This window comes from Panthera leo, chromosome D4 (assembly GCF_018350215.1).
Source record: "Panthera leo isolate Ple1 chromosome D4, P.leo_Ple1_pat1.1, whole genome shotgun sequence".
Taxonomy (NCBI): Eukaryota; Metazoa; Chordata; class Mammalia; order Carnivora; family Felidae; genus Panthera; species Panthera leo.
In genome coordinates, this window is record NC_056691.1 from 56,976,100 (window position 1) to 56,989,577 (window position 13,478).

Genomic DNA, 13,478 nt, shown 5'->3' on the forward strand with positions numbered 1-13,478 from the left:
TGAAACAATCAACTAAAAAAAAAAACCTAGCGTTTGTTTCAGTAGAAGGCATGATTGCCTTTGTATTGTGCTCTGGTAATTTCTTGCTGTGTTCTGTCTTCTCTCTGAGACTGGGAGCTCTTCACACTATAGATTGCTGGTCTTAAGTCTCTTTATATCCTATAGCCCAGACTTGAGAGAGGTGGATAGGCAGGGGAGAAGAAGGGAGGGGGGGGAGAAGAACAAGAGGAAGAAATGGGGGAGGGGAGAGAGTAAGATCTATATTTAGCAAGTGGGAGAGACACTCACCAAGGGTGTGTGAGTGAGCTTGCTGGCGAGGTTTGTGTGTGCGTGAGTGTTCTGGGAAAGGGGGTGTGTGCGCCAGGAACGTGTGAGGAGAGCTGGTGCCCTATGGGAGGTTGCAGGCAGGAAGCAGCTGGAGAGGAGGAGGAGCAGCAGCAGGAGCAGTAGCTGCCCTGCTTTCCGTCTCAGTCTCAAAGCCCGGAATCGATTGGGTTAGAATTCCACATCCAGTTGAAGTTTGGCTGCTATTGCCTTCAGCAGGCTGGTCATCAGAGTCCCCCTCAGCAGAGGTGTGGACCAGATTGGATTTCTAGATTTGTAGCCAGCGAGACTCCTGCCCAGCCTTTCACTGAGGGGATTTCTCTGCTGGGCATTGTTCCTATCATCAACTTTGCACCAAGGAGCCAGCCAGCTGGTGCAACTGAGAATAATAGCTCCCTGGCTCTGTTTGTCTGTTGGGCAAGAAGCCATGCTGTGGCTTAGAAAGTTCATCCTGTGGCTTCTCTGTCAAACCAGGGAGTGCTCCTGAATGGATTTCCTCTTAAAGACGGCACTTGTAGTCTAAAACTTGAGAATTTGTGGTTTTAATGGTTTTTTTTTTTTTTTTCCTTTTCATTTCTTTAACTCTTACTTTGGTTGCAGCAGCAAGGTAAGTGGTATCGAGTGTATGACTGACTGAATGACAAGCAGGGACAAAAGCAAAGCATTTGTGGGTGGAATACAGAGGAGCTACATTAATTACATAACTGCTGGAGCCAACTTGCTGGTGGGGGTCATTAGAATGAGTGAAAAATGGCATACTCAGCCCTGAGGGTAGAATCTTCACGTGCATGTGTTTATATGCTGATAATCTGACTATCTGTTCTTCCTTGGTACTCTTACACTCCTGTATGTATGTAAATAACTTAGCCAGCCCTCTGAATGTGTGCATACTTGTATACAAATAATCTGTTTCCACCTCTTGATATGTCCATGTTTATAAATAACCTGGTCATTCCTTCCTGTGTGTACATAATAGAAACTCATTCAACTCATTCATTCCTTTTAAATGCTTATACACAAGCCATATCTTCCTCCATGTGCCTATATCTGTATCTATATATAGATAGATATATAATCTCCTCTTTTATTTCGTGTGTGTGTGTGTGTGTGTGTGTGTGTGTGTGTGTGTTTACTCAGGTAACTTTCCTCTTCTGGTATATGCCTGTGTATATTAAGAAACCCTTCTATTTTTCCATTGTGTGAGTGTGTTTATACTGTTCTTCTGTCTGATGTATTAATTCTTCCCTCTCATGTGCATATGCCATATAGACAGAAAAGTCATCCTGAGTTTCCTCAATGTTGAGTGTGTATACACATGCATAATAATCTGTCCATTTTCATCATGCATGTATGGTAAAAATAGCACTAACTATAGAATGTAGACCCCTTTTTAAATCTTAGGTCTCCTCAGTGACCTTGGTCAAGTCATTTAGCCTCTCTGAGCTTCATTTTTCTCATTTATGAAATCAGAATGATCTTCCTTCCTGCCTCATAGGGTTCTGATGATAAAAGATGTCATGATAAAATAGGAATCATGTAAACTATAAGATTCTAAACAAATATAATTTTACTATTGTTACATTTCCCTCTAGTGTGAGTTGTATAGGATAGTCTATCTTTGACTCAGCAGCATTGAGATTATGCTCTTGTCTGTGAGAAGTCTCTAAGTCTTCCCTGTAAAGGGTAGCTTCTATTGAAGTAATTAGGTTTCACCTGTAGTTTTGCCCAAAGTATTGGAAAGAAGCTACATATTGCTACAGGGGATCTAGAAAGGGTCAGATTGAAAGAGAGAAAAGGTCTCATCCTCTGCAGTTTAGGGCCTTAATACTTTGTTCTTTGTAGCTTTGAGGATTGAACGTGTCATAAAATGGAAATGTGCTACCTCCAGCTAGGATCAAACTGAGCAGGTGAAAAGATGAATGAAAGAACAGAGCATTCTGCTGCCCCTGGGATGGCAGCCTGTAATGAACATCTGCTGCCAGGTTTTGAAGGCTCTCCAGAGTGTCCCCCATCCCAGCCTTCTAGACCTGTGTGTCCCATATGGTAGCCACGGGCTATATGTGGTAGTTGAGTACTTGTCTTGGCAGACAGGCTACTCTCAATTGAGATGTGCTGTAAATGTAAGATATGTAACAGAATACGAGGATTCAGCATGAAAGAAAGAATGCAAATATATGATGAATATTTTTTATATTGAATGCATGTTGAAATGATAGGATAATGAATTATATAAAATATATTAAAGTAAATTTTACTTTTTTTATTTTACTTTAATGTGGCTACTAGAAATTTTTAAATTACATATGTGGCTCACATTATATTTCTATTGGACACTGCTGCTCTAGACCTATCATTAGCACAAGGATCAGGGCACCTCTTCCAGCTGGAAGAACAAATGGAAGCCTCATGATAGCAACTATGGGAATGACAAGGAACCATGGCACAGCCTCTTCCTACTAGTCTCATATCCTAGAGAGATACAGACTAATTACCAGCCTCTAGCAGAGGCTGGGGCTGCCACTACCCTCTTTATTTGTCTTGAATGAGACTCCAGAAAAATTTAAGTATATTTAGGGAGAAGTTCCCAACTTAGTTTTTACAATAAAAAAGGGTGATAAGCCATCAGTCTAAAAATAAACCTAGAACTGGAAGGCAGCATATTGTGAGGGAAACAAAAGTGGACTAGAAATTAGGAGACTTGTATTCTAATGCAGCTCTGCCATCACTCATTTATCCTTTCTGTGGCACTGACTTCCCACTGTGTCAGGTCATATGCTTGGGATAGTAGTGCCCTGTGCCAGGCATTGGGAGATCAAAAACAAAGCACAGCTTCCATTGTAATGGAATTCACATCCACTGTGAGTCCTCAAGCAAGAACCTCCCATTCAGGGGGCTGCCAAAGTAAAACAGATGAACAAAAGCAAGGGTATCATTTTGGGTGAAGGGTTTAAACTTGGGTAATAGAACTTTTGAGAACCTAGAATAGCTGTCCTCCCTAAAAGACTTTCACATTTAAAATTTAGGAAAACACTGTGATAGCTAAACAAAACTACTCCATAGGCTAGATCACAATGTAGTATGAGATTCCAGGCCTAGTACTGTATAAGAGTCTCTTTCAAATCTAAACTTCTCTGATTTGGTGTTCTGATTCCTTTTATTCAATGGTAAGATTTAATTTGTTTTGAGCACCCTATGTGCCAGGCACTGTTCTAGGTGCTGTGAGCAAAACAGTTCTATAGCAGTGAGCCAAACAGTCTCTACTCACATTCCAGAATAAAGAGGTAGGGGAAAGAGACACATAATAAACAAGCAAACAAATATATGATGTATCAGGTAGGTAGTAATAAGTTCTCTGAAGAAACTACAGCAGAGTAAGGAGATAGAGAATGTGGGTTTTTTTGTGGGGAGGGGGTAGTTTTTAGAGGCTAGACATACCTGCTCACATGCCTTCTTCAGTCTATTCATGAGAACCTTGAAGTAGTATGGAAAAAAGTATGATGATGCTTAAGAAAAAAACGTTGTGACGTTTTTTAAAGGCTGTAAGGCAGACTACATTGGGGTATTGCAGTAAGGGAGAGAGATTGAGCCCAACTCTGAATACAAGGAAGACTGAGAATTTATAGCTAAGGAACAGGGTGAGGGTCAGTGAATGGAAAATTACTAAGAGGAAACATCAAGGATAAGGGGAAGTCTGGCTAAACTGACCTGACAGGAGTTTTGCTGGAGGCACACCAAGGTGGTGGTTAAGGAATTTGGTCAGATATCAAAGGTGAAGAATTTTCACTAAACTGACCCAGCAGGATTCTTGCTAAAAGTGGACTGAACAAACAGAGCTGAAGGTCAGGGGCCTTGTCAGAAAGAGGACTCAGAGCAACCTGACTCAGGTTTGATCAAAGGAGAGAGTCTTTGTCATGAGTATCTGATTCTGGGTGCATATGTATTTGCTTTATGGTTGGTTATATTCCTTGGTATAGTAAACCTTGGTACTGCTGAAAGGGAGCGCAGGGCAGGGCAAGAATACCCAGCTCTCATGACTGGCATTCATTCTTCATTTTGAGGTCTTGATATTCCAACCCTTTGAAGGCTGCATCCTCCCTTATGGTACTGTATGTTACCAGAGGTTCTGTCTCCTCTCTTGTATACAATGTTTGAGGTTTTCTTTCTTTTACCGTGTCCAGCTTCTGGCCTATAAATGGAGTTCCTCCTATTGCTGATGAGGAAGGATGGCCTGTTCTAGGAACTATAGTACCTAAGGACCTTGTGATGCATTTAATCTAGGGCATTCTTTATTCCCTTTGGCTAATCTCACTTTTCATACTACGCGACCCTGATCACTTTCTCTGACAGGAATCTTTGTAAGCATTGGTGCTTTCCCAAAGATTAACATCCTAAAAGTACCCAAACCTGTTGTAGCCCTAGAAATCCATTCCTCCCACCATATTAGCCATGCAACATAATTGGTAAATGGCCCAGGAATGATCTGACCTCTATAGAAGGGAGGTGGGAGGTGCTGTCAGAGTTCTTAGCTCTCTGCCTTCTGGGCTTGTTTCACACAAAGTGAGAGGCTGCTTGATACATATACAGAGTTCTGGCCTGTTCCCAGAGGTCCCCAGCTGTTTCCTCCCAGCCAAGATTTGGGTCAGAAGCAATTTTACAAGGAATACTCGCATTCCTAATCACATTTATTTGGTAAGGTAGAGAAAGACACAAAAGAATCAGCCATTTCAGAAAACTGAGTTGTTTTTTTTTCTTCTTGACTTTTTTTGGTACGTTGGTGCTGATGCGATTTAAGGGTTTATTCCCTGCCATAGTTTTCAGCTCTCTTGTTGAAGCTTACTACTTTTGATTTATTTATTTTATTTTGATGTGTTCCCTTTTCAAACGGAGATATCCCTTGAAAGGGTTTCCTTATTTTTCCTAGGTTTAGTCATTCCTTAGAAAGATAGCAGAAAGGAGAAAGGTGTGGTCACTTTTTAGAGTGTGTGTATGAAGTTTGAAAAGTTGACTAGAGTAGATAGGCTAATAGGACAGGGCAGAATGACGGCTCTGGGTATCTTGAAGGAGTCCAGAGGGTCAAGTTGAGCTGGGTGGACCCCAATGCCTCTTTATCCCATTCTGGCTCAAATATTACTTCTCTATGGCTTTCCCTGTCCTGATTTTGCTGGGCCTCTCACTGCCCCTCCATTCCCCCATCATTGGAATTAATGTCTATTATCTATTGTTTATTACAACTTGCATTATAACATGTTTTGCTTTATTTTGTGATGGTGAATATGCCTATTTCCTTCTCCAAACCTTAATATATTAGAAAGCAGGGACCATGTGTCTTACATTCCTGGCACATAGCTTGGTGCCTGACAGGTCAATTGAATTGATTTAGAGGTCAAACTGTCCTCATTCTTTGGCCCTTGTTATTTTATTCCTGTGGACAGTAGTAGCAAAGAGAGGCTGGGGGAGTAGGTGGACTTGACTTGGGCCTCTTGGCCCTAAGGGTTGCCCTTTTAGCCTATTCTGGCTTCTGGTATCCTATTGGGTTCTGGGCAAAGTAACTGGTTGATTCTCTGGGCATTACATTGAACTCTGTCCTCTGCTTCAAAACCTAAATATCTGGATGACTGAGTGGGTTTGGTGCCTTTGGGGAACCCATATCCCCAGAAGGTGATTCTTAAGTTCATCCAGGGTAGTGATTACCAATTCATAAGAAGGTTTGGGGAGAGTTTGTTTAATATGGAAGCAAGCATCTTTCTTTGAGGCTGGAAGAAGTTGCTATGGCAGCTCTAGTTGGAAATTTCCTATTTGTTAGTAACGTAGGAAACCAGGCAGCTTTGCCTTCAGTCCTTCAGGAGGCTGTAGGGAAAGACCCTGAACATAGTGACTATGCCATTTGCCCCTTGTATGACTTGCCAGACAATGTTGTGGGCACTGCACTCTTGGAGGGGACAGCTGGCAAGACTGTCTAGGAAGTTAAACCAAGCCTATCTGGAGTATTGATCTGAAAAACAAATAGGCCTGAAGTTAACCTGGCCTGCATTGAAGCAATAGCGGGAGAATCAGTTTCATTTTTGTTCCTGAAAAGCTGCTTTCTCTGGACCTAAATGGGGCTGGTCTTGGAAGACCTGGCAATGGGTTCTGGGCCTCACCAGCCTTTGAACAGAAAAACTTGCCTCCTATAGGTATCTGTCCCTTCTGCATGCTTTCAGACTGCCTGAGGGAACATGGCAAGCCCCTTGTCACCTGAGCAAAATACTGGGAACTGAATGTTTTGCTTCCTTTTTTAATCTTAAGGAAAAAGAAAAAAAAACTTCTAGAAGAAAATAGGATTAACAAAGAATGACACATGTCAGTGGTATGATTGCAGGCAGTGCTACAGACCATAAAAAGAGACTAGGAAAGATAGGAGTTTGGGGCTAGGATAGAAGTCATGGTTTACTCAAATCATACCTTTTATGGGTGGTGGCATGCTTCGTAACATTCCTGTGACTATTTTCCCTACTGTACAGGTGAGGAAACTAAGGAACAGAGAAGTCAGGTGTTTAATCCAAGATCATTGGTGAAGCAAGACCTGACTTAAGTCTTTTGATTTTCAATCTAGTAGAACTCGCTCATGGCTTCATGTGGTCTGGTCATACACAGAACTTTCATCTTGGTTCAGTAAGCAGTCTTTCTCTTTGAGACAAACTTGAAAGGCTGATTACCAGTTCCAGTCCTTATTGGGCCAGGGACCTTGTTCAAAGCTAAGATACCAAGACCAAAGCAGAGGCACCTAGACCTTGCACAGTTGGGGGGAGTAAAAGAGGGTAGCTTTGGAAATACAGATGTGCACTTGTGGAAGGAGAGAAGGAATAATTTGATGAATCAGTCTTAGAATTGGTACCTGTGCTGTTTAGACAGCTAGGCACTAATCCTAAGACCCAGCAGTTCTGGTTGTGCATATAGAACATCTCCTCTTTATCCCTCTCTCTCCCCCTGTCACAGAGTACAGTGAGTTGGCCTGATTAGGGATATAGCTGATCCTGGCCCTTTGAGACATAGGAGTAAATCAACAGTGCTTAAAAGGCATTAATTTGGCCTCTGCAGTGCCTCACAGAATGGGTAGCATCCTTAGGTGAGGAATTCCTAGATGGAGCAGAATTTTTAGATGAGCTACAGGGAAGAAGGGAAGACATGAAGTGGGAATTAATCTAGTTTCTGACTTTTGGTTCTTGGCCTAGTTATTTCCAGTAAAAGGGGTCAGTTTGATCTTTATCCCAAGTCTTGTGACTCATGCTTCTGATTCTTCCTAGTCTAGGAAAGCACAGTGCTTTTAACTTTTAAGCCCACAAACTGTAGATGGTGACCTTTCCTTAAAATGAATTCCTGTGGGAGCTGTCAGCTTGTGTTCTTCCCAGGCAATTTTCCCCTTTTGGGGTTAACTTGAGTACTGGGAAAAAGAAAGGGAGGCAGGAGTTGAGACAATTTAGAAATACAGATCAAATCTAGAAAATGGGGAAATCATCTCCGACTGAAGAACATGAAGGATTACATGTCTCCCACCAACCAGTCTTACCCCTCCCAGGGTAACCTAGCAGAGGCAGAAAGTATTGGCAGTCCCATGCATTCCTGGGCTCTTAGCTTTTCTCTTTGTACTTTATACTCTGCTCCTTCCCTACACTTTGCATGTTTCCAGTAAAAAGGAAATGGATAACCACCCCATATAAGGTAATAGTCATCTTTACCTCTGTGGTAGTCCCTGGTAGCTTAGGGTATTAGGGGCAAGTCTGGTGGCAAGCTGTCTTCACCTTTTTGGAGAACAGCAAAGGACTTTGGAGCCCTCTGATATAACCAACTTCCTTCCTGTCCTATGCATTGTTTTCTCTAGGCCAGAGGGCTAGAGCAATCCTCTGTTACTCTGGAAAATCACTTAACCTGGTGCTCTGAAAGAGGCATTAGACGAGATGCACTGTGGAGGAGGAAAGCCAAACCTGTGTGTTGATTAGGCTGCACCAAGCCCTTGGGGACTATTAAACGGAGTTCAGGACTCCAGGCTGTTCCTGAGCCTCCTTCATTCCCTGCTGTGTGTCCACCACATGTGTGTCTTTGGCCACATGCCCCTCCAGATCCAAACATGCTTAATGTTCCTGAGTCTGGACAATGACTATGCTTACATAATACCACCTTACTCTAGAATTAAGTTTAGAAAACTTTTTTTCTCCAAGTTTGAAATACTTGCCATGGTCTTTTCTCCAAGTGAAGGGTTGCTCCCACTGAGCAAAGGGAAAACACTTTGTGCTATAAGCACAGGCAGGAACCAACATCTGAGTTGCTGAGTTTTCACCAGAACAACCAACTGGGAAAATAAACATTGCATGTCTTGTCTTTGTCTTTCACTGTGTATGTAATTTGAGCTTTGGTAGTTAAACATCTATTTGTTCATTCCTGAACCCGACTCTATTGTTGAATTGTAAAGGTTCAGTCACTCGCTGACCTTACCCACCTACTTCCCAGGAGTTTGTCTTAATCTTGAGGTTTTTGGGTATTTGCCCAGAACACAATGACTTGATACATCATTTCTCTGATGGGAAGCCAAGGAAAGAGAAGTGACTGCCTACAGCCTTTAAGGCCAGCATTGGGAGATAGGTCAGGGTTGACTTCTACAGTCTTAGAAGGTAATATTCTTATTCCTGCTTGACAGTTTGATTCAGATTAAAATTATTCTGCTGCTTTCTGACCTGAGTGCATTATTTTCCTTTTTCACTAGCTACAGGATAAGAGTCAAGCCAGGATCCAGGGACATGTGCCGGGTTTGGAGACTACACATGGGATCATTCCAGGCAGCACTGTGGGCTAAGCCCAAAACATCAGCCAGCCTTAATTGCTAGAAATAGACTGAAAAGACTAGGGCAGGTTATTGCCTTCCAGGACAATCTCTGGTAAGCATTCTGACCAGAAATAAAAGGAAGAAGCAGAGAATCCCTCAGACCCTGAGGGAAAAAATGAAACGATTGTTGCAAGAGTCAGAGGAGGAAATCATGGTCACCTTGGGACCCTCCTCCAGGCTGTCCCCAGATAAGGCTAAGTCAGAGACTATGTGTGGCATCAAGAGCAAGTCCTCAGGCCCTGCTGAATCCTTACCAGAGGACAGCTCCCTGCTCCCTCACTGTGGGTCCACAGCCTCAGCCATTAGTGGGGATAGAGATGGAGGCCTGGCCCAGCATTGCAGCTTTGAGCAGCAGACCAGCAGTCAGCTTCCTCTGGGCTCCACTGCCTGTGCTTCAGGGTCGGGCTCTCAGGACCTCTCATCTGTCAGCATTAGCACAAGCTGTCAAGAGCCCTCAGAAAGGAATCAAGCCAAGTCCCTTTTGTCCAGAGGCCCTCACCAAGGCTGCAGCTGTGAACAGCGAGAGCCTTTGGGGGATATAGTAGACTATATAATCAGAGAGCTACAAGGCATCAGCCGTCTCCAAACTGAAATTGCTGAACTGCAGCAGCACTTGAGCCAAGTCCGGGGTTCAGTGGATGAAGTGTCTAGCTGTGTAGACTCAGTTCTGAGTGAAATAGAAGGCTTGCAGGTGGGCAGCAGCTCTCTGCCTAAGGTATGTGTGGGGGAAAAGGTCCAGGAACCCCATGTGGACAGACCCAGTGAAGAAGCCATTCTGTATCTGTATGGACTTCCAGAGCAAGATGGGGAAAATACCATGGAGCTGGTGCACAGCTTCCTGGCCATGCACCTCTGTGTTAATGGCATGCAGTGCAACAGGTACATCAAAGAGGCTTACAGGGCAGGCAAAGCCCCAGCCCCCAGGCCTACTGTTGTGAAACTTGCCCATCTAGAGCACAGAGACTTCATCTTGCAGAAATCCATCCTTTTGCAGAGTGTAGGGGTCCGGATTGCCACCAAAGAAGAACCAAGCTGGCCACAGTGCTATAAGAATCCCCCAAAGGAGTCTCTGTCATTTTTGCAGCAACTTCAGGATCATAATTCAAATTCTTTAAACCAGCATGGATCACTTCTTCAGATGGAAACAGGGGACACAGGACCCATAACAGGAGCATCTCAAATGAGGGCTCAAAATCAACGCAGAGAACCTCAAACCCCTGAGCAGCAAGGCCTTTCCTTCCCACCCGAGAATAATTTCATAAAATCAAGTGATGTGTCTAAGCCAGGAGATGAAGTGAAAGGAACATTAGGAACCTCCCAAGTTATCACTGACAGTTGTGGTGGTGAGCTGACAGGGAAAGAGACTACTCTGTCCACCTTCCATCAATTTGAGGAACCTTCCCTAGTGTTAATCTCAAAAGAGGGTTCTGGGACATCCCAGGTTTTCAAACAGTCCAGCGAAGGATTTGAAGTATGTAGTGTAGGAAAAAGAGAAAACCACTGCAGCAATAAAAGCGAGGCTGGCAGCTGTCTGTCACTGTCTGGGTTGCTGAAGACAGAAGACGAGCTCCTGGCCTGTGAAGCTGGGCTTGATATTCTAAGCTCAAAGCAGCTTGAGGATCTTTTGACAGACAAGTCCAGAAGGTTTGCAACTCTGAGCCGTGATCGCATGATGGAGGAAATTATCATAGGGCCTGAGACTTTCAGTGACATGGTTCATATTGACTTGAATGAGGAGGAGGAACATGCTACTCAGGTCCTTAAAGATGTCTTTGAAAAGTCCTCCTGTGGTCTGGTTGGCTCGCAGGAGGATGAAGATCTAGAAATTAAGTTTTACAAAAGCAAGCTGGGCCGAGCAATTCATCACTTTCGTTCAGCTCTGCAGGGTGTGTTTCAGAAGCTTGAGAATAGTGGGTCCATCAGTCCTGAGGACCTGGAAAGCAATGAAAGTGGTTCTCAGTCAGAGAACAGTGATAGACTTCTTGGGACATTGAGTTCAGAGGGTGCTCAGGATTTCTCTGTGGAGAGCCCTGGGAGTCAGGAGAGTGAGAGCTTGCTCAGTGTGGTCTCTGGTGGAGTGGGCATCTCTTCACAGAGAGACCAAACCTTTCAGGATCCCAGCAACTTCTCTCTGGCTTCTAACTCCTCGCCTATTGCATACGCGTTGTCAGGTTTTGCTCTGGCTCCATGTCTGGGAAATGAAACTTGTTCCAGGCCTGAATCTCCCAAGCAGGGCAGACTAAGCCTAGAGCAAGTGTGTGCAGAGACCATCTACCTCAACAAGTGCATCAACAACTTTAAAAATGTTCTGAGAGAGAAAAGACTGAGACAGAAAAAACTTTTGCACGAGCTAGTACAGAAGGCAAACCATCTCTCAGTAGAAGACATACAGTCAGGTATTCCAAATCAATGTTTAATGGGGTCACAGCTGGCTGGGTATGGTCTCCATCAGACAAGTGTGAGACCCAGCTTGGTGGTGAGTTTCACAAGGTGATGGGGGAGGCCCACAGCTTAAATCCGTCTAAATTACTTGAATACAGATTTTTAAACTAATCCTGTGGGAACTGGAGTGAAAGAGGGTCTAAAGCAACAGGAAAGGGGTTCCTATCTCAAACAGAACTTCCAATCTTTTGGGGGTGGGTGCGGCTTTAGAAGCTACCTTTTTAAAAGAGGGAGGAACATGTGGGCAGAAGTAGTTTACAGCTGCAGGACTTTTAGGATATTCCAGTGTGAAGTTGGTGTGTAGGAGGCAGGAATGGGCATGTTGCTCACAGGCACTAGAGGGGCTGATGCAATCCTATATTGCATTTTAAAATTATTCTTTTCATGGGTTTCTTGCTGAGATAAGATTGCTAGTTCCCCAGGAGTTGATGGGCCATTGTAGGAATATCCCTTATCCTGAACTTTCTTCTTCCCAGTACTGGACTTCACACAGAACTTTATTTTCGACTTGAAGCTGTCCAGTGCTTTCCCTGCCCAAGAGCCATCTGCCTTTCACAGGTCATATTCCTTTTCTTCCATCTCCAGCTAAAGGCTTCTCACCTAAATTGGAGAATGGAATGGTTTTGAATCAAGAAATGAGAGAACTTTTTTTTTTCTAGGCAGCATGGAGATAATGTAGTTTTAAAATTATTTCTCCCAATCAAAATTAAATTTATCCAAAGAGCATATGCTGTATTCATCCAGTTTTGAATGTAAATGGGGTTGTCCTCTTATGCATATAACCTGATTAATGTTCTTAAGGGAGAATTAAAATTATGAAACATATTGTGTTGACAAAGGTGTGAGGGAACAGGCACTCATACATTGCTGGTGGGATGGGAGTGTAAATTGGTATAACCTCTAAGGAAGACATTTGGCAAAATGTATCAGAATTCTACATACCCTTTGAGCCCCAGAATCACTTCCAGGAATATATCCGGCAGGTTTATTTTCACATGTGGAAAGGACATGTGTTCTATTTTTGAAGCATTGTTTTTAGTAGCAAAGAGTAAAAACAATGTTTGTTAAGAAAGACTGGCTAAATAACTTACTGGCACCCCCTAACAATGGGATACAGTACCATATAGCTATAAAAAGAATAAGGTAGCTCTTTACTGAAATGGAGATATCTCCAAGACATATTGCCATATGAAAAAAACAAGGTGCAGAACAGTATGTATAAGATGCCCCACATTTGTAGAAAAAAGAGAGGGAAAGAATATACAGACCCATAGTGTCTGTGTCTGTTTGTGTAGGATATCTAACAAAGATACATAGGAGACTGATACCTAATTGCCCCTAGGGAAAAGTACTAGGTGAAAAACTAATGGGATGAAAAATAAATTTTTTTCCCACTGTATATCTTTTTATGCTTTTTAGAATCTGAATAATGAATGTAATACCGTCATAAAATTAAAAAAATCACATGCTCCTTTCAAATATCCCTAGATCTACTCCTTATAGCTTATCCAAAAAGTCTAGGGGCACCTGGGTGGCTCATTTGGTTATTTGTCTGACTCAATCTCAGCCCAGGTTTTGATCTCAGGGTTGTGAGTTCAAGTCCTGCACTGGGCTCTTCACTGGATGTGAAGCCTACTTAGGAAGGAAGGAAGGAAGGAAGGAAGGAAGGAAGGAAGGAAGGAAGGAAGGACGGAAGGACGGACGGACAAGTCAGTCTAAATTCCTTCACTTGGCATTCAGGACCATTACAGTTGGTCTCTAGTTTGCATTTGCAGGCTTATCTCTTTGTCCCACTATACTCCACCCAAAAGGAAACCCTGCTGTCTCACAAATTCACCTTGTACTTTCTGTTCTC

General features: G+C 43.2%; 1 protein-coding gene across 4 annotated transcripts in view; it reads left to right on the plus strand.

The window, feature by feature from the left end:
* Positions 1 to 13,478, plus strand: part of UNC13B (unc-13 homolog B) — a 258,600-nt gene that overhangs the window by 197,564 nt on the left and 47,558 nt on the right. The window contains exon 1 of one of the 4 annotated variants that reach the window (XM_042914014.1): positions 9,095 to 11,577. The exons of the other annotated variants lie outside the window; for them this stretch is intronic. Within the exon in view, the coding sequence (XP_042769948.1) occupies positions 9,297 to 11,577 (2,281 nt within the window). The 5' untranslated portion in view covers positions 9,095 to 9,296. Of the gene's footprint in view, positions 1 to 9,094; positions 11,578 to 13,478 lie in introns of those variants that run through there. 4 annotated transcript variants of the gene reach the window in all.